Source organism: Pangasianodon hypophthalmus, chromosome 7, assembly GCF_027358585.1.
Source record: "Pangasianodon hypophthalmus isolate fPanHyp1 chromosome 7, fPanHyp1.pri, whole genome shotgun sequence".
Classification (NCBI taxonomy): Eukaryota; Metazoa; Chordata; class Actinopteri; order Siluriformes; family Pangasiidae; genus Pangasianodon; species Pangasianodon hypophthalmus.
In genome coordinates, this window is record NC_069716.1 from 27,038,239 (window position 1) to 27,061,335 (window position 23,097).

Below are 23,097 nucleotides of genomic sequence, written 5' to 3' on the forward strand. Positions count from 1 at the left end.
CTACTAGGGATGCACTGATTATTTTTCTGGTATTTGTTGAAGCACCAGATGAGCAGCTTAAGCCTTATTTGGATGGGATTAGTTTGTCATGTGGGAGACTTTAAAGCATTTTCTTTTCTTTTTTTTTTTTTTTTTTTTTTACACACCTCAAGTGATTAAAAACCTTCATTCAATCAGCAATAAAATGACCACGGGATGCCGTAAACGCAGCGTAACAATAATCGCAAAGTATAAGTGATTGAGGGAAAGATGTTTGACTGCTGCTCCTCGGCGTATTTACTTCCGTCGCTCGCGTATCAGTGACCTTCTTTCAGATATTAGACATTTCCCTGAATTACAAATCCAGAAAATGGATGCTTCTGGTTTACCTTGTGATTATAAATTGTGTTTTCAAATTGTAGCTTGAACTTTTGGAGGCTGAAATAACTCTTCTACTCCGCTGCCTCTTCGACCGCTTGGGACCCGGGGTCACATGACTCGTCACATGTCACGCAAACATCCGGGTTCCTTGGAAGTGCGACCTGCTAGAAACTCTTTCCTGCTGTGGTTCTCGGAATTTTAAAAGTTTTATCACCGAGGAGACGTGTATTAAAAAAACTATTACAGACATCCCGATGATAAACTAATCCCGTCCGAATAGGGCTCAAGTGTGCAGAGCAGCATTACATTATGGGGTTGTTTAAAAATCAGCGCAAGGTGTCGACTTTGAGTGCGATGGAAAGGAAGTTTCTCAGTGCTCGCTTCACTGCGCCGTTCTCACGAATACCTCGCGTTCATCGATACTGACCTGCTCAGTTCGGCCGTCCTCGTGCTCACTCTTTATCAAAGATGCTCTAAACACCTTGAAGATGATTTTTGTAGGAAGTTGTTGAAGTTCCTCCTCTTGATATTTTTGTAGAGACTAGTTTGGAATCCACGTCGCTTTGATTGCCGTCTTTAATCGTGAAATACGTCCCGATCTCTGTCATTAATGAGACTCTGTACACTAGGCTTCCATCTCGTAGTGCTTTTTTTTTTTTTAAAAAAAACCAAATGAGCTCGGTACTGGACACATTCCCAATTCCAGTACTGTTTTCGAAGCCTAATCGATTCTGAGTAGATGTGATCACCGATCCTCTAAAGCCAGCGACAGAAATCATACAAGTTGTTTTTGGCCGTGAGCTCAGATTAGTGGTTTTAGATCGCGTGTTGTGACGTCCGGTTTGTTGCTATTCAGACCGAAGCGAGCCGACTACGGCGTTCTGTCAGAAATATTTCACTCTGTCAGAAAATTGACCAACAGGAAGCTGGCGTAGGATGACTCAAAACTCACGGGATGGCTAAAAATACAATATTGGGGATGGGCAGTAAAAAAAAAAATTTACTGCCTCAAGTGCACTTTGATGAATGTTTGTGGTTCTGCGCTGATTGATGACGAGGCAGAGCGTAGAAATTCTTTAATCGCGGGTCTATCGTTTGAGGATCATGATCGTATAATCTGACGCTGCAAACCCACATTATCATGCAGTCTGTCATGGGATTTGGCTGAGATTTTATTGAGATCGTGTCATAGTTTGTAGACTAGTAGTAACCATAAAAGACACGGCTTTAGGAGCCTGTGCCGAGTCAGCGTCGTCGCAGAGTTACGCACGAAACGTCAACTCTGCAGCGGTTCTTGTTTTCTTTACGCCAATTAATGATTCCGGTTCACGTAAGAGATGTGCGTCGTGTCATCGTTCGCATTCATCGTTCGGAGGACTTGCTAACACATTTTTAAAAAAACATTTTTACTTGTTAGATTGTATACGGCTAATTTATTGGCCAGCGTGTCAAGACACTTCGCTGACTACGTGTTAGAAATGTGTGCCTTTTTTTTTTTTTTTTTTTTTTTTTAAAGGAAGATCATTAACATTTGAGTGTAGAAAAATATTTACGTTTTGTCCAAGTATCAAAACTAGATATTTTATTTAGGCACCACTTCTCTTTTTTCTAATCTGAGCTAAAAGGAAAAATTAATATGGCTTAATGTTGCAACTTTTTACGTTTTTATCCGCCGTAGCGCTAAAGTTACAGCAGGGAATAAAAGCACTGCAGGATTCGCTTCACATCTAAACTTCTGAAGGTCTAGATTTGTAGATTTCTATTCAGTAGGTGTCCTTTGTGCTGTGTATTTAAATTGTCTGATCTTTTAACTTCCTCTTAACAGATGCTCTAGTTGGAAGTCATTTTACTGCCTTCTTGTTTTGTATTCACGTTCTTCTTTCTCTCCCTTGAATTCGTCCAGATGTCAAACCCGCACTCGCGCTGACGGACCGCACGCAGAATCACGACCCACCGAGACGGACCTTGCCGGAACGCACGGACACTTCGGCGCCTGTGGGGGGGGAGGGGAGCAGAAGTAACCTATCACTGAAGTGACTAAAGGGGAATAATGGTGATTTTGCGCCGGGCTCGGCCGCCTGCTTCCGCCCCGACCAGCAATGAATCTTGACTCGCTCTCGCTGGCTTTGTCTCAAATCAGCTACCTGGTGGACAATTTAACCAAGAAAAACTACAGAGCCAGCCAGCAAGAAATACAGCATGTGAGTTTTTGATTCACACTGGCTTTTAGTGCAAGTTTTTTTTTCCCCCCTCCCTTGAGGTGAACACAAAAATCACACTGAATCTCATTCCTTCATTTCGGTAGTGTCTGTACTGCTGAAAGTGCCTCTACACGTGTATATACAGATGTTTTTGCAAGTGTAGTTTTTACACTTAAATCAAACCCCTCAGTGTTAATGTTAAGAGCTGCACAGTGAGCACAAGAGAAAGCAAAAGAAATGGAACAAGGCGCTTGGGTCTTACCCTAAATCTCCGTTCTCAGTGCACTTTGTACCGCCAGAGCGAAGGATTAAGGAGCAGTACATTTTTCTGCTGTATCTGGATGCGAGCGTAATATAAAACAAGTGAAATTAAACCGTAAACATATTACAGATCACAAATTAACAACCTAAACAGCAGCCGTGTCGAAAGCAGTTCTCACGCACGTTTACATCACGTGCATAACCGCAACGGACACGTGCAGGTCGACGCCCGAAACGTCAGCCTTTTTATTTTTTTAACAAAAAGTACGTCTTTCCCATCCAAGATGTTTTCAAGAAGCTTTGTTTTCAGCGACACAAAAATGCTTTGTACGTGTGGACGTCGATACACGTTTCTTCATGTCAGATTTATTTTCTCAGCTGCAAAATGATGATGCAGCTTTGTTTCTGGAAACTTTGCGGCGTTAGATCTTAGACGCTCTCCATACGTTGACTAGACTCCATAGTTACCATAGAAACTAAACCCTCCTCCTGACGTGGTTTACACGTGAATGTCAGCGTAACGTTACGTAAAGCCACACGTGAAATGATTAAAATCACATGCAACAAGGCGTCGTGTCCAGGGATGGCTTCAACTGTAGAATAAATACCACAGAGCACTACAGTACCGGTTTATTGAGCTTTTTAATTCCTGAACTTTTCTCTCTTCGGGAGACGCGAGATTGACGTTGACGATATTTATAGCCTGACGTGTTTGTTACTGTGGTTTGGATTAAACCCGTTTAATTAAAGTGTCCCGTGAAACGCCAAGAGCTCAATAATAAATATAAAATCTTTGATAATAGAGAGTAGTGATTTCAGTCTCTGTAATTAAACATGTATATAAAAACACAGGTTAAAAATAACAGGTTGCTCTTTGAGAACCACTAAAGTACAGCCTTCGTATGTAATCTGTTGTGTTACGATTGATTGGGTAACTAAGTGGTTACCAGCAAATAAACCTCTATCCTTGCTTCTTTTTTTTTATTTTTTTTTTATATATATATAAAGACGAAAAGTTCAATTTAAGAAGGAAGAATAGCAGAAAACTGGAAGCTATTCTTGGTTTTATTAAATTCAGATACATCAAGCAGTTTAATACTTTAAAGCAAGAAAGTTTGACTTTGCGGAGGTTTTTTTTTTTTTTTTTTTTTTTTTATACCAGGATATAAATAAAATAAATTGTTAATACTGTGATGAACATGGGATGAGGAACATACTCGTTCTCGCTCTCTTTTAGATTGTGAATCGTCACGGCCCTGAGGCAGACAGACATCTATTACGCTGTCTCTTTTCCCATGTGGATTTCAGTGGCGATGGTAAAAGCAGTGGCAAAGATTTCCACCAGGTAACCCGATTTCTGCCCATTTTTTCCCCTCTTTTTGTATCAGATGTTCAAAATCATTGTGATTATTTCTACTTCTTATTAATACATTTGTACTAGATTTTTCTTCCTTGTGATCTTCTAGTTTAATGTAGCAAACTTTCAAATGTGCAGAATTCAGCCAAAAGAATCATAATCTAAAATGTGGAAAAATGAAATTTTGACGAAATAAGTCCGACACGGTGGTTTAAAAAGTTTTCTGCACCGCGTGTGACGTGTCTAAACCTCGTCAGTGACTTGTTTAATGTTGCCAGATTAGGCAGGATCCCTCACGATCTATTTTAAACCTTAAGCAGGCAGTTATATTTATACAAGTTTTATTTCAGGGCTTGTTGCCAGTTGGCATTTGTGCAACTTGCTTTGAAAATGATCACAAATGCCGCTCTAGGGCTGGGCAATATGATGTATCGATATTGCGATAAATTGTCGCAATACACTTTTGAGCTGTTGTGGGGATTGTGTGGTAATTTTTTTTATATTCTAAGGTTTTTTTTATTATTGCAAACTGAATGGAAGCAGTTTTATTTATTTATTTATTTATTTTTCGAACCTGCCGGCAACAAATGTCACTAATATACAAACTTTTGTTTATTTGTCTTCAAAGACACAATTTCTGATCCAGGAGTGTGTGTCCCTTATCACGAAGCCAAATTTTATTTCAACTCTCTGCTACGCCATTGACAATCCTCTGCACTATCAGAAGGTACGCGTGTTCCTCCTTCAAGACGTAGCTCTAGTCGAGTGTTACTTAGCACATTGAGCTGAACCGCTCACAGATGTTTTCTTTCTCTTTGCGCGATTCTCAGAGTTTGAAGCCATCGCCACATTTGTTCCCTCAACTGAGTAAAGTTCTCAAACTAAGCAAGGTTCAGGAGGTAAGACACGCTTTTACTGGAGTACAGGTTTGAGGTTTAATATACACAACTCCTTTCATAGCTGATCTCTGATCTTGAGCAAGTTAGCTAATATGTTCTGTGTTGGACCAGGTGATCTTTGGCCTTGCTCTCCTGAACTCAAGTAACGCAGACCTTCGAGGGTTTGGTAGGTGTTTTGCCATTTCCTTTGTTGTAGTTTTAATAACATGCTGTTCTTGAATTTTTAAACACTGCATTTATGTAAAAGCACTTTAAATATATGTAGTGTTTATCTTATACTTTTGTGCTAAGCAGCTGCTAGTAGAGGAGAAAGTGTCAGAATTTCACAAACATTTGTTTATTTATTTTTTTTAATCGCCTCCGTGTGGTATGTTGCAGCGGCTCAGTTTGTGAAGCAGAAGCTGCCAGACCTCCTGCGCTCGTACGTGGACGCCGACCTCGGAGGGAGCCAGGAAGGTGGCTTCCAGGACATTGCCATAGAGGCTCTGCACCTGCTGCTCTCGCACCTCCTGTTTGGGCAGAAAGGCTCCAGCGGAGTCGGGCAAGAACAGATTGACGCCTTCCTCAAAACACTGTGCAGAGGTACACAGTCTTCCTGGTTTTGCCAAACTAGAGGGGTTTATTTCTTAAGCATCAAGCATCGTGTGCTTTATTCAAACCGCGCTGCTGTTGTGTTTCAGATTTCCCGCAGGAGCGCTGCCCTGTGGTGCTTGCACCACTGCTGTACCCTGAGAAACGGGACATTCTCATGGACAGGATCCTACCAGACTCTGGAGAGTTAGCCAAGACCATGATGGAGAGTTCCCTTGCGGAGTTTATGCAAGAAGTTGGCTATGGCTTTTGTGCAAGGTGCTTTTATTCGGCTTCAAAAAAGTCCATGTATCCGTCTGCTTTATGTGCCGTCGCTGATGGTGTAACGTGTGTGTGTGTGTGTGTGTTTGTGTGTTCAGTGTTGATGAATGTAGGAACATAATCCTGCAGTATGGAGTGCGTGAGGTGACGGCCAGCCATGTGGCCAGAGTGCTGGGCATGATGGCTCGCACTCACTCCGGCCTTTCTGATGGAATAGCGCTACAGGTAGCGTTAAAAACCTTCTCGCTACAGTGTTTAACTTAACTGTTAACATTTTGATTGTGTAACTAATTGGTTGTTCTCGCTGCAGTCCATCTCGTCTCCAGGCAGCATCTGGAGCGACGGGAAAGACAAAAGCGACAGCTCTCAACCACACACCTGGAATGTAGAAGTTCTGATTGACGTCGTTAAAGAGCTCGTAAGTCCAGTTCACTGCTCCCTTGTACAATCAGTTTATACCCCTCAAATATTCATTAGTGGTTTTTAATCATCGTTGGCTCTGTTCTCTGTTAGAACCCCAATCTGAATTTCAAAGAGGTCACCTATGAGCTGGACCATGCAGGCTTCATGATCCGGGACAGTAAAGGGCTGCAGATTGTAGTGTATGGTATTCAGAGAGGTCTGGGTATGGAGGTCTTCCCTGTGGACCTCATCTACAGACCATGGAAGCATGCAGAGGGACAGGTAAGAGACCACGATTGTCAGTTTTTAAATATTTTGATCCTTTTAAATAAAGGACACATCGCGTGTCCTGAAAGTGTCGTTCATGTTTGTGAGGCACTTGGTTATTCTCTTTCTGTCACTAAAGCCTAAGTGCTGTAGAAGGCCATGTTTAAGCTCTTAAGGTGCAAATGTACTTCATGTTCACCATGCGTACGTGTGCGCACACAGCGGCTACGTCAGCGGCGTTGTTCACGTACTCGCTTGCGTATCCTTATATATGTTTGGAGGTTTAAAAGTGGCATCCGCTAGACCAAAACCAAACATCCCTGTGCATAAGGTTTCTAAATCAAACTGTGTAGCGATTTCACGCACAGTAACTCAAGCTTCATTTCTCTTTAAAACCTTATGCTTTTGATGTGATTGTCGTGATCTGTGTCTCAAATTAAAAATCCCCACTGTACATTTGAAAATATTTACTAATCTAGTAAAATCCAGAAGACTGGTAAAAGCAGGCCTTTTAGTAGGTTTAAGATGTTTATAAAATTCAGACACCAGCTAATATGAAAACTTTTAGTGTCGGTTCACAGTAATGAGCTAGAATAGTACATAAGTGTACGATGGTTTGTTTATTCAGTTGCGGTTAATTTCTGCGGATGTGGAAAAATTAAATTACTAAAGTGCTGCTGCTAGAGAGGTAGAGATGATAAGAAGGCTAAATTATACTGTAACACCATCATCAGGTAGTTCAGTGGCATTGTGGGTAATGTTAAATAACATACAAAAAAAAAAGAATAGACCAACATGTAGAAAAGTGTAAAACTTAACATTTCCATTATAAAGTAAATCTTTGGTCCTTCACTATTTTTAATTAGAAATATTGACATGCAAGTCATTTAAGGTGGGTTTGTCTTTTAAATATGTCGAAACTGAAATGTGAATTTTTATAGTAAAAGGGATAGAGGTTTCTTAAAGAATGATACCGTCCAACCTTGTGTGGTGTGAATGGATAGTATAACGTTCTAATGTCAGTTTTTCTAATTCCAGTGCATTTTAACGCCTTCATACTCGTTCTTTCTCGTTCAGCTCTCATTCATCCAGCAATCCTTGATGAGTCCAGAGGTGTTCTGCTTCGCTGATTACCCCTGTCACGCTGTCGTCATCGACATCCTCAAAGCTCCACCTGAGGATGACAACAGGGAGATAGCTACATGGTCTGTATTATGGTGCAATATTTTTGTATAAATCAGTCATAGTATAATGTACTTGGTGTTTAAAATTGACTGTCTGTTCTGTGGGTCCCCACAGGAAGAGCCTGGACCTGGTGGAGAGTCTGCTGCGACTGTCTGAGGTGGGCCAGTATGAGCAGGTGAAGCAACTTTTCAGCTTCCCCATCAAGCACTGTCCAGACATGCTGGTGCTGGCACTGCTGCAGATCAGCACGTCCTGGCACACACTGCGCCATGAGCTCATCTCTACACTCATGCCCATCTTTCTGGGCAACCACCCCAACTCTGCCATCATCCTACATTACGCCTGGCACGGGCAGGTATGAGCGCTGTTGAATTCTGGGATTATTTCTTTCTTCTGCTTACTTTCAAGTTACCTCAGATTAAAATCCTCATCCCATGTTACTTGATTAAGTTTCTGAAGATTGAAAGGCAAAAGGAGAGATGGCATGAGTGACTTTAAAATAAAAAAACACAAATTTGGCTTGCTGCGCCTTTGATTGTAAAATATGCTAATTTACACTCTTAATATATACAAAGGTACTAACAAATCCAGGACTGAGACGATTGATAGTATTCAGAATTGCATTAGAGTCCAACTGTTGTAAATAATCAATCAGTGATGGTTAGGGGACACGATCGGATGATGACGTATTGCACACGATCTTTAGTTATATGGTGCTAAAGAGTTCTGTGTATGTCTGTTGTATTAAATTTAAAGGTGGTTGAAAAGAAACCTGTGTGCTCTAGTACAATTTTGTCGGTGTGGATGAAACGTGGGTTTTGTCAGTGAATGACATTTTAAATTTGTATCGAAGTACTGAATCTTGATGTTATTGCTGATTATGGAATAAATCAAACCTAGAACCAAGTTTAACTAATGTAAATGTTATTGAGGTTGTGGTTGAAATCAGGGGCTTGTATTTATCCTTGTATCTGATTTGTAATAATTTAAGAGTTCTTTGTTCTTTGATTTAGGGCCAGTCGCCATCCATTCGGCAGCTCATCATGCACTCGATGGCAGAGTGGTACATGAGGGGGGAGCAGTATGACCAGGCCAAGCTGTCGCGCATCCTGGACGTGGCTCAGGACTTGAAGGTGCAGCCGCCGCTTTCTCACACACACACTTCTTCAGACGTTAATATGCAGTAACCTGTCCGCTCACACCCTTCTTTATTTTTGCATTCCAGTCTTTATCGATGCTGCTAAATGGTACTCCGTTTGCCTTTGTTATTGACCTTGCTGCACTTGCCTCTCGCCGCGAATACCTCAAACTAGACAAATGGCTGACCGATAAAATCCGAGAGCACGGGGTAAGTGTGCGTGCGCGCGTGAATCTACGAGCAGTGCTGGATTGATGCGACTCTTAAGAGAAAACTCGTATGTACTCTGCTGTCTGTTGTAGGAGCCGTTCATTCAGGCATGCGTAACTTTTCTGAAGAGACGCTGTCCCACCATCATGGGAGGACTGGCTCCGGAAAAAGACCAGCCGAAAAGTGCACAACTGCCTCCAGAAACTTTGGCTACTATGCTGGCCTGTCTGCAGTCCTGTGCAGGGTGAGAAATGGGGCAACTCGATCACGATTTAATGTCTCAGGCTGAACGCACACTACCCTGATTTCCCTGTAGTAGACTGATTTTTGGCTCTTTGAGAGCAGGTGAATCTTGTGTGAGCAAAAACAGCCATGAGTAACAGCCAGTCTGATAGTAAACTATTCTAAACATAATAATATTGATTTTATATTGATTTGGGCTGCTGTACCTAACTGTTGTTGGGAACAAAGAAAATAAAACACGATTCCTGATGACACACAGTATAAAAATATCCATGTTTCATTGCGCTAAACTTCCCCTTCCCTTTGCTGATCAGACAATCCTTGTTGCCGGCATTTCCTCAACCCTTACTTCCCCTACATTTTTCTCATATTTCCCTTTTTTTCTCTCTTCTGTACAAAACACTGTAGAAACAACTCGCACAGCCAGTCGCTCAGACTCCGTTCTGATGGCAGTCAGATGATGGACAGCTTTTGTGTTTATTATCAGGACAAATTGGGATGCTTAGTTAGGGATCTTCCCACGTGAAAGATGGTGTAGTGTGAGAGCCCCATCTGTGAGCAGTTGTGTAGTGTGCAGGTTGCTACATTCACAAAACAACGAAATGAGTCGTGTAGTGTGAATAGTACAGTGAGATTACTGAAATGTTGCATGATGTATAGTAAAAGTTGTCTTATTAGGTGTTTTGGTATATTGTTTTGATCTGTGTCCCTTGTGCTTCGTCATTAATGTGTCAGGAGTGTGTCGCAAGAGCTGTCCGAGACAATCCTGACCATGGTGGCCAACTGTAGCAATGTGATGAACAAGCCTCGTCAGCCTCCACCAGGAGTCATGCCAAAGGGCCGGGCAACCAGCACCAGCAGTCTGGACACTATTTCTCCGGTAAGGTTTTGTTGTGTCAGAATGTCAGCCTTGAATTATATTGTCAAAAATGTAATCTTTGCTGCGACGATGGCTTTCTGACCCCCTCCACTGTGTGATTCAGGTGGACCCTCTCACTGCGATGGGATCTCTCAATCTGGGCGGCTCAGCCACTTCTCACACGCAGAACATGCAAGGCTTCCCCACGCCTCTGAGCTCGGCCTTCAGCAACCCTCAGTCCCCTGCCAAGGCCTTCCCCCCTCTGACCAACCCCAACCCCAGCACGGCCTTCGGGGGCATCAGCAGCCTCTCCTCGCAGCTCCCAGGTACAGCGTCGTAATGCTAATGTTAAATATCACACTAACAATCACTTCAAAGAACTGTATTAAATTACATGCCTACCAGTATCAGCATCGCAGGATAATGCTTTCACTGGAAAGAAACCTGGTTTTAGTTACAACCTTTTGTAGTGTTATATTTGTTTATTCAAAAGTGTATACTAGCTCAGTTTAAGCAGAAGTGCATCTCAGGTTCTACTATGTTACAGTGACGTGAACGATGAAAGGTAGACGGGTCTGGAGGGGAAAAAATCCTTGCTTAGGCTTTTTTTTTTTTTGGATTGGATCTTGTATCAGAGTGAATTAAGTAGTAACTCGCTTACTACTGTTACTGTTAATGAGAATTCATGTCTAGAGACACTGGAGGTTTAAGAGTGGGAGGGAACATAGTGGTGAACGAGGTGAAAACTCTCGTTTAAACTTCAAAGCCAGTGCAATTCCCTTCAAAATGGAGGTCAAAAGGTATTTGGATGGGATTAAATTTACATGAGGTCCTGGGGTAATTTCCTATTTTACATTCTATAGGTGTTGTCATTTTGTTCCCGTCCAGATCGGCCACATTTGTGTTTTTCTCTGTCCTCCTCAGAGAAAATTACAGCCCAAATTTACATACTGTTATTTTTGCCAAACTCTGTGGTTGTGTGATAATTTAAGTCCGGATACACGTGTCTGTGATTTTGACTGTTGCTACTTGCGGTATTTAGTCTCATAGCGTGCACATCAGTGACCCTCCCCCACATATTAAACACTTCCCGAATTGCAAAACAAAAAAAAATAAATGCTTTAGAAGAGGCATTCAACTCTATATACTTGGTCTGGGCAGTAAAACCTCGACTGCGCACACTACCTGGGAAAGCATTTTCATGAGGAGGAAGAAAACAAAGTCATTAAGGAAAGCGTGACTGTGTGAAAGCAGTACGATGGACCTAAGCCAGGGCGGCTGAAAAGTTGCCAAACAAGATGCTGGTTTTTAACTTGTAACTGAATATCATGTGTGCAGAGAACAGATTACACACTGTAAAAACACCAAACCTCTTTTGCAGGGCAAAGAGTTCAGTCTTCTCCGAATGCTAAAAGTGCACAAACTGGAAACTGTGGTGGGTTTTACAGGACTGTGGGCGTAGCAGCTGTTCACTTCTGAGTTTTTAAAAAACCCCATGAGACTAGCGCGTTATACAGGTTGAGCGTTGGAATTATTTCTCGCAATCTACGAACACCTATTAACACGATTAAAATGGGACATTTTAGCTGCAGTACAGTAGGCTTGGACAATAATCCTGTACTGAAAAAGGAGGAATATTAAATAAAAAAAAAATTTAAAAAAAACATTATGTTAAGCAAATGTTCAGTCTTGGCACTGAAACCAGTTGTTCAAGGATTATAGTCTATGATTTACAACACCATTGTAATTTTTCTGTCAAGTAGGACTGGGCAATATACCAAAGATACCATATCACGGTTCTCATAGACATCTCTATGATAAATATGTATCACGATAATGTAATCAATTTAGAATAAAATTTGTGTTTTTTTTTTTTTTTTTTTTTTTTTATTTTAAAAATATAAAAGATTGAACACTGGGAGAGAAGAGAGAATAAAATCTGTACAAAATCTTTTTATATATTTTTGATACAGTAAAAGTGAAGTAAATCTTTTGAAGCATCTCATGAGATGTTAGTCAGTTTGTAATTATTTAAAAAAAAATAAAATAATTAAGATATCCACAATATCTCAGCAATGCATACTGTGAAATAATTTATCACAATATCCAAATTGCATCATATTGCCCAGCCCTGGTGTCAAGGACTTTGAACTTGAGCTATTCTATTGTACAAATGTTTTGTAATTAATGCAGTGATGTTTATTGGTGGTTGAGTTGGACCTTGGCCAAGGTTACACAGGCTACGTAACCTGCCTCACACTCAAATTAGAAAATCTACTGAAGCACTAACCAACAAAAACATTAACACAATTAAATAATGAACGGGTGTCAAGCAAAAACCACAAAGGACTACCTTCCAACTGGTAATTACTCTGTAAAACCTGTTGTTGTGGTTCTTCTTCATGTTCTCAGAAGTGAATACTGGTCTTCAAAGCACTCAGACAATTTTTCTTGGAGCTAAGTGCATTCATTTATTGACATTTTATTAACATGTAACATAATATTTATGTAACATGGCATCAACATCAAGGTCTAAATTTTGATGACATGCCAAAACTACTGGCAGTTAGCCGCTATTTGTAAATGTTTTTCTGAGTTTTTATTCAAGAAGCTCACTTTAAATGTCATGAAATTCATGAAGCCTTCAGCTAAGCAGAATTACCAGTCTCTTGCATTGTCCATGAAAATGTCTTTTAGCTTTTTTGGCTTGTTTGCTTGTGTCTAACTGTGGATTATCTGTTCGGGCAGGTCCGCTGAGTTCAGGCAGCTTAAGTGGGATTGGTTCAGGCTTGGGCATGCCAGCAGTGAGCAGCGACCCGTTTGGCACACGGAAGATGAGCACACCAGGGCTGAACCCACCCACCTTCCAGCATTGTAGGTTGGAGATCAGTAAGTGGTGGTGGGACTGAGAGAGCCTGGAGCCTCAGCTGTGTTTCCTTTTGAAATTTGAAAATTCCCTATTAACTTGTATGATGTGCATTCACTTATCATAAGTTTTGAACAAACAAACATACAAAATCAGACCTGTCATAAGAGGAAACACAGATCAGTCCACATTACTGCTGTTGTTTTCTTAGCAACCAGCTTGGAGTGAAGTCCAAAACTGGATTTTATTTTTCCTCTGAAATTTACAAAAACAAGCTGTTTGCCAGGAATTGGTTGCTTATTTGCATGTGTTGTCTGCTTGTGTTTTTATAACTATTGCTAAATGTCTAAAGATGATATTTAAAAGTTTTTCTGCTCTCTTTTTTTTTTTTTTTTCCTCCCCCTCTTCTCTCTTTGGTGCTGCTAGCTGACCTCTCTCAGGTGTGGCCCGAGGCAAACCAGCACTTTAGTAAGGAGATTGACGACGAGGCCAACAGCTACTTCCAGCGGATCTACAACCACCCCCCTCACCCCACCATGTCTGTGGATGAGGTGAGGCAGCACGCAGCATCTTCTCTCCAAGATTGTTTTGCACTGTGTAAACAGCAGCAGAGCTAAAACATTTCACACACTAGTTAACTAGCCTTTTAAATTTTAAACAAACCGGATCAAACACTTTTCTGGCACCAGATGTGAGTTGAAGTATATTGAAATGATTCTCATACTTGCCTCTCTCTCTCTCTCTCTCCAGGTGCTGGAAATGCTGCAGAGGTTTAAGGACTCGAACATCAAGCGGGAGCGGGAGGTGTTTAACTGCATGCTTCGCAACCTTTTCGAGGAGTACCGTTTCTTCCCTCAGTACCCAGACAAAGAGCTGCACATCACCGCCTGCCTGTTCGGGGGCATCATCGAAAAGGGCCTGGTTACCTACATGGCCCTTGGCCTCGCCCTGCGATACGTCCTGGAAGCTTTGCGCAAACCCTACGGCTCCAAAATGTATTACTTCGGGATTGCTGCACTGGATCGGTTTAAGAATAGGTAAACTTCTGTGTATATTTTTTTTTTCTCTTCCGTGTAGGTCTGATATTTAGGTAATTTAACACACTTAAGTTCTCGATTCCGATTAGTTTATTCATTTTCTATAACAGAAGCTCTGACAATCAGAGGTTTATATTAATTCCCTCAATCTAATACGTTATCGTTTGTATAGTAACAGTTTGCATGCACCCCACATAATTATTTTATGGTGAGATTATTCCCGTGGTATAAACGGAAACAAACACTTCGGGATGTTCTTTTATCGTTAAATTAACATTGGTGGTAACAGTAACTCCGCTTCACGTCAGGCTGTATTACACCAACCCATCATTAATTATTTTCCTATAACAGCATGCCCCCAAGGGTTTAATTCCTTACTTTAAGCACGTCCTCATGTGTTGTGCTTAGTGGCATGTTATAATATTCATTTGAAACTTTGCGTAACTCCACACACAGCATTAGGTTCCTTCAGTACTTGATTGCTTACTTTTCTTTTGTAGATTGAAGGACTACCCACAGTATTGTCAGCACTTGGCCTCCATAGGACATTTTCTGCAGTTTCCTCACCACTTGCAGGAGGTACGCAGGTTTCTTCTGTTGCTCTACAGTTACTCTTAATTACTGTGGCCCAAATTGGAGCTGAATGCCAGATTCTGTGAAAAATTAAATTTAAAGCCACTGTTACTTGCAGTGTGAGTGTACTTGTCGTTAATTCTTGTGTGTGTTCATCGTGTGTACAGTATATCGAGTACGGCCAGCAGTCCCGCGACCCTCCGGTGAAGATGCAGGGCTCCATTACCACACCAGGCAGCCTGGCTCTGGCTCAGGCTCAGGCCCAGTCCCAGCCTCCTAAAGCCCCTCAGCCTGGCCAAGCCAGCACCCTGGTGACCACCACGACCACCACCACCACCGTCGCCAAACCCACCATCACCAGGCCCACTGCAGTAGGTTTTAAGAAGGATATGCCAGTGAGTAGACTTCATCGGGATGTGTGCATTCAAGAATAAGGCCCCGTTCACATGTATACGGATGTTTTTTGAGAACAAAGTTTTTATTCCCGTCCACATAAGAGCAAACGATTGTAAAACACTCACTTGAGCATGCGAGCCCGTTGACGATATGTTATAAACTGTTATGTGAAGTTCTGTAATAATAACGTTAAGCACATGACACTGAGTGTATTGAGCAGTAGAGAAGGATAAATGCTAAAAATAAAACCCCAACAGCGACAATGATTCTTTCCTTCATCTTCGTTCAGCTGCTTTATCCTCGTCAGGGTTGCACCTGGCTTAAAAAAAAAACAAAATAAAGTGCATTCTAGGCTTCCTATTTATTTCCAAAATCTCAGTTCACTGTGCCGTTTATCAGTGAATTCAGGAGCAGTACCGTTCATATCTCATTTTGCTGGCTCCAGAAGGGTACAAACGCATTATCAAATAACATAATCATCAGTCACGATAAATGCAGTCCTAGCATTCATGACGCGCGCATAACCGCAGCGGGCGTGTGCAAAATTTGATGCTATGACGTCAGCGTTTTCAAAACCGAAAGTTTTAAAACTTCTTCACCTTAGAGGGTGTTTTCGTAAAGCTTCGTTTTCAGTGACCCACAGCACAAATAAGAAAAACGATGTTTTCAGAAATATCCGTATACGTGCGGACGTGGCCTCAATGAATGGATTTGTTCATTCAGAACCTTCTTTTGTGGTTTTGAGAGTCGGGGGAAACAGTGAAGTACCAAAGTCTCACCTAAATTGGGGTGACGGAAGACATGTTATGAGAAAGTTCTGAGGAAATTGTTTTGCTTTTGCTCCACAGCCTTCAATAAACACCACAAACATAGACACACTACTGGTGGCTACAGACCAAACGGAAAGGATCGTGGAGCCTCCAGAGAACATTCAGGAGAAGATAGCTTTCATTTTCAACAACCTGTCCCAGTCCAACATGACTCAAAAGGTAGAACTATCACTGATTTTACTGTTATGTTCCTTACTCTGTGACGTCAGACAAATTGATGTGTGTGTGTTTGTGTGTGTGTAGGTTGAAGAGCTGAAGGAGACTGTGAAGGAGGAGTTTATGCCCTGGGTGTCTCAGTACCTCGTGATGAAGCGTGTCAGTATCGAGCCAAACTTTCACAGCCTTTACTCCAACTTCCTTGACACGCTGAAGAATCCGGAGTTTGTTAAAATGGTTCTGAACGAAACCTACAGAAACATTAAGGTAATCTGAAGACGAAGACGTGCTAACTGTGTGACCATTTGAATAGGTTTGGGCATAAAGTCGTTTGCACAATACCTGCTCAATTTGTGCACCTTTTTTTTTTTTTTTTTTTTTTTTTTTTTTTTTTTTTAAATAAAGGTTCTCCTGACCTCTGACAAGGCAGCTGCTAATTTCTCTGATCGATCCCTGCTGAAGAACTTGGGCCACTGGCTTGGCATGATCACCCTGGCTAAGAACAAACCCATTCTTTATACTGTGAGTTCTTTTAAGACAGTAAACTTCCCACTGCAATGTCTGTCTGGAAAAAAATTTAAAAAATTGTTCACATAGCATGTCTTGTCAAACTTCTTGTCGTTAACTTTAATGCCTTGTTGCTGTGCAGGATTTGGAGTTGAAATCTCTGTTACTGGAGGCTTATGTGAAAGGCCAGCAAGAGCTGCTATACGTGGTCCCCTTTGTGGCTAAAGTCCTGGAGTCCAGTCTGCGTAGTGTGGTATTCATCTCTCCATTTCTTTTTATTTAGATGTTCTGTACATCTGTCTGGTAAAGGAGGCGGCTATTTAAGGAATTAAACACATGCTGTTATAATAAGAAAATCAATCACACCACCCTAAGTTGATTATTTTCCTGTAGTCGCACAACCTGAACTGTTTCATTCCTCTTACACCACAGCAAAATGCTGATGATTATGATTTTTTTTTTTTTTTTTGGTTGATAAAATTTAAAAAGCATACTTTAATTTTTTTTTTTTTTAATCAATTTCTAAATAAATTTAATGTTTTGAAATGTCCAGGAGTTCACTTGTGTTATAGCAGGCTACTAGCCTTTCTCTTTCTATGTTAATAAGACCAAAAAAAAAAAAAACACACACCCACCTTGTCATGTTAGAGATACTGGAAAACATAAAGTCCTCTTTCCTAAAGACTTTCCCATGATAGAAAACCTACTTAACTGTTACCAAGCACTGAAACTGGAGTGTCCTTCCATACTTATTAAATAGACATCACTATACAGAAAGGCTCACCATATCAGTACCAACTGACCAATCAGATTTGAGACTTCAACAACGCTGTGGTGTAAATGCAAGAGATAAGAAACTAGCTACTTTTTTTGGACTGCTAGTTAAACCCAAAATTTCTTGTTTTGTTAAGGTTTTCAGACCACAGAACCCTTGGACCATGGCCATCATGAACGTATTGGCCGAGCTACACCAGGAGCATGATCTGAAGGTCTGTGAATCATGGAGCAGATGTACCTGAGAATTATCCTTCATTGCAAATTCAGTCTGTAAGCTAATCGCAGTAATTTCCTGCTCTCACTCCACAGCTAAACCTGAAGTTTGAGATCGAGGTGCTATGTAAGAACCTGTCTCTGGACATTAATGACCTGAAACCTGGGAACCTGCTGAAAGACAAAGAGAAGCTGAAAAATCTGGAGGAGCAGCTGTCTGCACCAAAGAAGGAAACAAAGCCACCTGAAGAAATGCTGCCAGTAGTCACTTCAGGTACAAAGCGCATCATACCTGCTTAGTACTTATGCTTGCGCCTGTTCTAGCTTTACCTTCAGCAAAACTAAATATGATGTCATGAAAACACATTCAGGTGGCATTATGGGTAATATTACAAGTCTTGAGCTTGGAGAGTTGATTAGTAAGTGTACCTTGAGTCTGATTTAGTTTGTTCATTGATTTGTTTTCTTGGCCTGGACTGTCCTTTTTTTTTTTTTTTCTCCTGTCCTCTGCTCCAGTCTCCTTGCTTGCTTCATCTTTTCCTTTTAATTTTTTAACCAACAGGAAACTTTTTTTTTTGTGTCCCCCTTCACAGCTGCTCCTTCGGCTCCTGCTGCCACAGCGACCACCGCCACAACGGGGCCACCCACACCACAGTTCAGCTACCATGACATCAATGTGTATGCACTAGCAGGCCTGGCCCCCCACATTAACATCAACAGCAATGTAAGCTAATTACGGTCCTTAAAGCTCATTCAGCGACAGATCATTGCTAAAAGTCCAGAGTCAGGTCATGATCGCTTCATACTTGAGCTGTACAATACTAGCAATACAACTAGCAATACTGAAGGTACTGTGAGGTGAGAATGGGTCTGCGTTAACAGTGACTAACAGGGATTTTTGTTTTGGAATATTGCCAATGTCACAATTTATCTGGATCTTTTGAGATGACCCCAAAGGACATTGTGAGTTGTTAGTACCTGTTCCCACATTGCAGACATCTGTAATGCATCAGGACAGTGTTGCGCAGCCATAATGAAATGTGTGCTTGTTTTTGCCAGTTTTTTTTTTTTTGCTTTGTGGTTATAAGACAATTCAGCGTGAAGAAAAGAATGAAGTGATACGATTAAGCATATTGATTATGTGTAAAATGGACAGACTTTAAAAAAAAAAAAAAAAAAAAGCAGCTCATTTTTGACCTGTGTTTTTGAGTCAATGCTGTTTTCTTATTCTGAGCAGATCCCGCTGCTGCAGGCACATCCCCAGCTGAAGCAGTGTGTGAGGCAGGCGATCGAGCGTGCCGTGCAGGAGCTCGTTCACCCCGTGGTGGACCGCTCCATCAAGATCGCCATGACCACGTGTGAGCAGATTGTCAGGAAGGACTTTGCTCTTGACTCCGAGGAATCACACATGCGCGTCGCCGCCCATCACATGATGCGCAATTTGACTGCCGGAATGGCCATGATCACTTGCAGAGAGCCACTTATTAATAACATCACCGCCAACCTGAAAAACACTTTTGCTGCTGCCCTCAGGGTACTTTTTTAACTTGTACACAATTAGAATGCTTACACTTTTGAAGCGTGCTTCTTTTCTGAAGCTGTGTGTAACTCTGACACTGTTGTACAGGCTCCCACGCCCCAGCAGAGGGAGATGATGGAGGAGGCGGCTAACCGCATTGCTCAGGATAACTGCGAGCTGGCCTGCTGCTTCATTCAGAAGACTGCTGTGGAGAAAGCTGGACCAGAGATGGACAAGAGATTGGCCACTGTAAGCCTTGCATGCTCTTTTTGCTTAAAATGTGTTTTAAATGCTACTAGTTTTCAACTTTATGTGCTCCAAACATGTAACCTGTGCTGCTGTGCGTGTTTGCTGTAGGAGTTTGAGCTGAGGAAACATGCTCGTCAGGAGGGCCGGCGCTACTGCGACCCCATGGTGCTCACCTACCAAGCAGAGCGCATGCCAGAGCAGATCCGCCTTAAGGTGCGCCTTACCCGTAACGTGTACTCCAATTACAGAACCAGAAGCTGTACGTTTCTGGGATATTTACTTGCTAGGTGACTAATGAAGATGATATTTGTCTAAACCTCCTTTTCTTTGTTCTGCAGGTGGGTGGTGTGGACCCTAAGCAGCTGGCTGTTTATGAAGAGTTTGCCCGCAATGTGCCAGGCTTCCTGCCCAGCAACGATCTTTCTCAGCCCACTGGATTTCTGGCCCAGCCTATGAAGGTGTGTACAAAATCAACTCATCGCAGCTATTTTTGGTTCTGTTTTGGATAAAATTTTGCACATTTCATGTTTATACATTCAAAGCAGCAGAATTTGCTCTACCTTTTTAGTCGTAGTTGCGCACATTACTAAAATACTATCAGGATACCAAATAAAAGCTTGTTGTTTGACACTTTTTCACATATACTTGTGCATTGATTTTTATAAATATAACAATGATGTGTTCTACAAATGATGTTTAAAATATCAGTAATTAAAGTTAAACTGATCGCATTATAGCTCTAAATCCTCATGTGTCTCTTGTGCATCAGCAGCAGCAGGCGTGGCCTACAGATGACATGGCTCACATCTACGATAAGTGCATCTCTGACCTGGAACAGCACCTGCATGCCATCCCTCCAGCTTTGGCCATAAACCCACAAGCCCAGGCCCTGCGCAGCCTGCTAGAGGCTGTGGTGATGGCACGTAACTCCCGCGATGGCATCACCGCACTGGGTCTGCTGCAGAAAGTGAGTTGAAATGCAGAGTCTAGTTGAGTTAAGGCTTTTGAAGCATTGCCATCTTTGAATATTTGTCATTTCTCTTTTTTAATCTTCCTTTTCATTGTGTTCTTTCTCATTTTTTCCCCCCCTATTTCATCTCTCTTCAGGCTGTTGAGGGTCTTTTGGATGCCACTAGTGGTGCAGATGCTGAACTGCTGCTGAGCTACAGAGAGTGCCACCTGCTGGTGCTGAAGGCACTGCAGGACAGCCGTGCCTACGGACCACAATGGTGCAACAAGCAGATCACCAGGTCGGTTGCAAACACACAAGCATCAGAATAAGATTTTCAGCCATATAGGCTTTAAGAATTAAGCTTATAAGTGTAAAAGTGTAGGCATAAAGCGTTCTGAAAGATTTTTGTGGTGACTGAAAAATGAGGGAAACCACAGAATAACTGGAACGCACATTTCTTATAAAACCAAGCAGATGTTTTTGCAGTGTATGCAGTCGCATTTCTGCCACAAACCAATTAGTTTGTCTTGTGCTGAGGAGCGTCGCTGCTGCCATGGACTTTTTCCTTTGTTTTTCTTGTATTTGTTGTGTTTACATTCGCAATTTTAATTGTCAGGTAAAGAAAATCTCTTAAGATTTCGGTTGTTTACTTGCACACACTACTAGACTATGTTTAGAATATACATGTATGATTTAATAAGCTCCTACTGGCTCAAATCTTGATTAGCAGGTGGAATTGCGTTAACTAGCATTGACTCATCTCGATTCTGAAAGAAAGTTGTGTGGTGTCTCATGTGGAATGTGCTGTTTAAAATGCTACAGGTGCCTGATCGAGTGCCGTGATGAGTACAAGTACAACGTGGAGGCAGTGGAACTCTTGATCAGAAACCACCTGGTCAACATGCAGCAATATGACGTGCACCTTGCACAGGTAAGGTTCATTTATACATCTGCCTGTCTTTCTGTACCCTGGCTCTTAGAACCTGTCCTAAGTGATTTGGCCAGAATTGATTTTAATGAAACTGGTATTTTTGCTGCATCAGAAAGAGGTGTGTTATACCTTCTGGGTGTTTGCTTGTCTTGTCAGTCGATGGAGAACGGCCTGCACTACATGGCGGTGGCATTTGCTATGCAGCTGGTGAAGTTGCTGCTGGTGGATGAGCGCAGCGTGAGCCACATCACTGAAGCAGACCTGTTCCACACCATCGAGACTCTGATGAGGACGTGTGCACACTCCAGAGCCAATGCACCTGAAGGGTTAGAACACACACTTCTTTATTAAAGTTTAACTAATGAGTTTCTCTGTGTTTCATGTGACATCACTGCCATTTTAGGACTGACTGCATCATTGATATTGTCTATGCTTCACTAAGTAGATTTGTTTTCTTTTATACTGACAATTGACTGCCCTGATACACTGGCTATGTACTATACAGTAGCAAGCATCGGGGCAGCGGACTCTCCTTGTCACACTGTTAGATAGCTAGATATGTTCTGGGACAACTGGGAAGTTTTTTAGCAACAAGTATTGCTAACATAGGGTGAGTGGTTTTGGAAGGACTCCACAAGCATCATAGCCCAGTTTATAGATTTTTGTAACATTGCCATCTGCTTACCGTAAGGTGAGGAAGTAATTCACTGGGATACACTTAATGTTGGCTCAGTGCTTGTGTCCTCTTGGAATTTTGCCACATCTCACCAGCATTGTTTGTATTGCATCAGCAAAAGTTTGAGCAAAGCCCAACTTTTTTCGAAATGTGTCCTACGTTGGGCCTGTGGTGATGTGGTGGCAAAATTTAAAAGTGGGACACTTACTATGAGGATCCTGCCTTTGCTCTTGGAATTCAACTCTTTGTTGAGAACTCATGAAACTCTAACATGGTCTTTCTCCAGCCTCCCCCAGCTGATGGATGTGGTTCGCTCCAATTATGAGGCCATGATCGACCGGCACCATGGAGGACCCAACTTCATGATGCACTCTGGAATCTCACAAGCGTCCGAGTATGATGATCCTCCAGGCCTGCGTGAGAAAGCGGAGTATCTGCTGAGAGAGTGGGTTAATTTGTACCACTCAGCTGCTGCTGGCCGGGACAGCACCAAAGCCTTCTCTGCCTTTGTGGGCCAGGTTAGAGCAACTTAAATAATTAAATAAGTGATAGTAACACTTTCTTTGGCCATATTTATAATGTATTATGAACACATGCATAACCTTGTTATAATGTGTAGCTATGATATACATAATATAAAAGTATTCCGTCTTTAATGACATCAGTGAAGTTTTGTTGTTGAGCAATTGATGGATATTAGATTCTAATATCATCTAAAATCACCACCAGCTGCCACTGAGAGTTTTTGAAATCACAGGCCAATGTGGTCTAAATGGAATGGCAGTATGTTTCTCTTTTATGCACTCATTCTCTTTCTCTTTCACTTTTCCATCTGCAGATGCATCAGCAAGGCATTCTGAAGACGGACGACCTCATTACTCGTTTCTTCCGGCTGTGCACAGAGATGTGTGTGGAAATAAGTTACCGTGCTCAGGCTGAGCAGCAGCACAACCCGGCCGCCAGTGCTGCCATCATCCGCGCCAAATGCTACCACAACCTGGACGCTTTCGTCCGCCTCATTGCCCTGCTCGTCAAGCACTCCGGAGAGGCCACAAACACAGTCACCAAGATCAACCTGTTAAACAAGGTGTGGGATGAAAGATCAAAGAAACATGCCTCTGGCAGCTGTGGATTCTGATTATATTTAGGATTACCAGATGTTAATGCGAAAGGAAAGAATG

At 41.9% G+C, this 23,097-nt stretch overlaps 1 protein-coding gene across 3 annotated transcripts in view; it reads left to right on the forward strand.

Annotated features, from left to right (window-relative positions):
• Window positions 1-23,097, forward strand: part of cnot1 (CCR4-NOT transcription complex, subunit 1) — a 28,884-nt gene that overhangs the window by 1,022 nt on the left and 4,765 nt on the right. Inside the window, exons 2-40 of one of the 3 annotated variants that reach the window (XM_026946544.3) lie at window positions 2,264-2,561; window positions 4,060-4,167; window positions 4,808-4,906; window positions 5,010-5,078; window positions 5,190-5,244; window positions 5,457-5,660; window positions 5,759-5,927; window positions 6,029-6,155; window positions 6,241-6,348; window positions 6,444-6,614; window positions 7,677-7,804; window positions 7,899-8,139; window positions 8,798-8,917; window positions 9,010-9,132; window positions 9,225-9,376; window positions 10,111-10,255; window positions 10,359-10,560; window positions 12,983-13,108; window positions 13,527-13,651; window positions 13,851-14,137; window positions 14,638-14,716; window positions 14,878-15,105; window positions 15,955-16,095; window positions 16,180-16,359; window positions 16,498-16,614; window positions 16,742-16,852; window positions 17,511-17,588; window positions 17,686-17,863; window positions 18,183-18,313; window positions 18,827-19,123; window positions 19,217-19,357; window positions 19,466-19,570; window positions 19,696-19,815; window positions 20,127-20,324; window positions 20,465-20,607; window positions 21,132-21,240; window positions 21,397-21,566; window positions 22,203-22,434; window positions 22,755-23,003. In XM_026946544.3, the coding sequence (XP_026802345.1) occupies window positions 2,460-2,561; window positions 4,060-4,167; window positions 4,808-4,906; window positions 5,010-5,078; window positions 5,190-5,244; window positions 5,457-5,660; window positions 5,759-5,927; window positions 6,029-6,155; window positions 6,241-6,348; window positions 6,444-6,614; window positions 7,677-7,804; window positions 7,899-8,139; window positions 8,798-8,917; window positions 9,010-9,132; window positions 9,225-9,376; window positions 10,111-10,255; window positions 10,359-10,560; window positions 12,983-13,108; window positions 13,527-13,651; window positions 13,851-14,137; window positions 14,638-14,716; window positions 14,878-15,105; window positions 15,955-16,095; window positions 16,180-16,359; window positions 16,498-16,614; window positions 16,742-16,852; window positions 17,511-17,588; window positions 17,686-17,863; window positions 18,183-18,313; window positions 18,827-19,123; window positions 19,217-19,357; window positions 19,466-19,570; window positions 19,696-19,815; window positions 20,127-20,324; window positions 20,465-20,607; window positions 21,132-21,240; window positions 21,397-21,566; window positions 22,203-22,434; window positions 22,755-23,003 (5,868 nt within the window). In that variant the 5' untranslated portion in view covers window positions 2,264-2,459. The remainder of the gene's footprint in view (window positions 1-2,263; window positions 2,562-4,059; window positions 4,168-4,807; window positions 4,907-5,009; window positions 5,079-5,189; window positions 5,245-5,456; window positions 5,661-5,758; window positions 5,928-6,028; window positions 6,156-6,240; window positions 6,349-6,443; window positions 6,615-7,676; window positions 7,805-7,898; window positions 8,140-8,797; window positions 8,918-9,009; window positions 9,133-9,224; window positions 9,377-10,110; window positions 10,256-10,358; window positions 10,561-12,982; window positions 13,109-13,526; window positions 13,652-13,850; window positions 14,138-14,637; window positions 14,717-14,877; window positions 15,106-15,954; window positions 16,096-16,179; window positions 16,360-16,497; window positions 16,615-16,741; window positions 16,853-17,510; window positions 17,589-17,685; window positions 17,864-18,182; window positions 18,314-18,826; window positions 19,124-19,216; window positions 19,358-19,465; window positions 19,571-19,695; window positions 19,816-20,126; window positions 20,325-20,464; window positions 20,608-21,131; window positions 21,241-21,396; window positions 21,567-22,202; window positions 22,435-22,754; window positions 23,004-23,097) is intronic. The other 2 variants (XM_053235339.1, XM_053235340.1) reach the window with 2 other exon arrangements.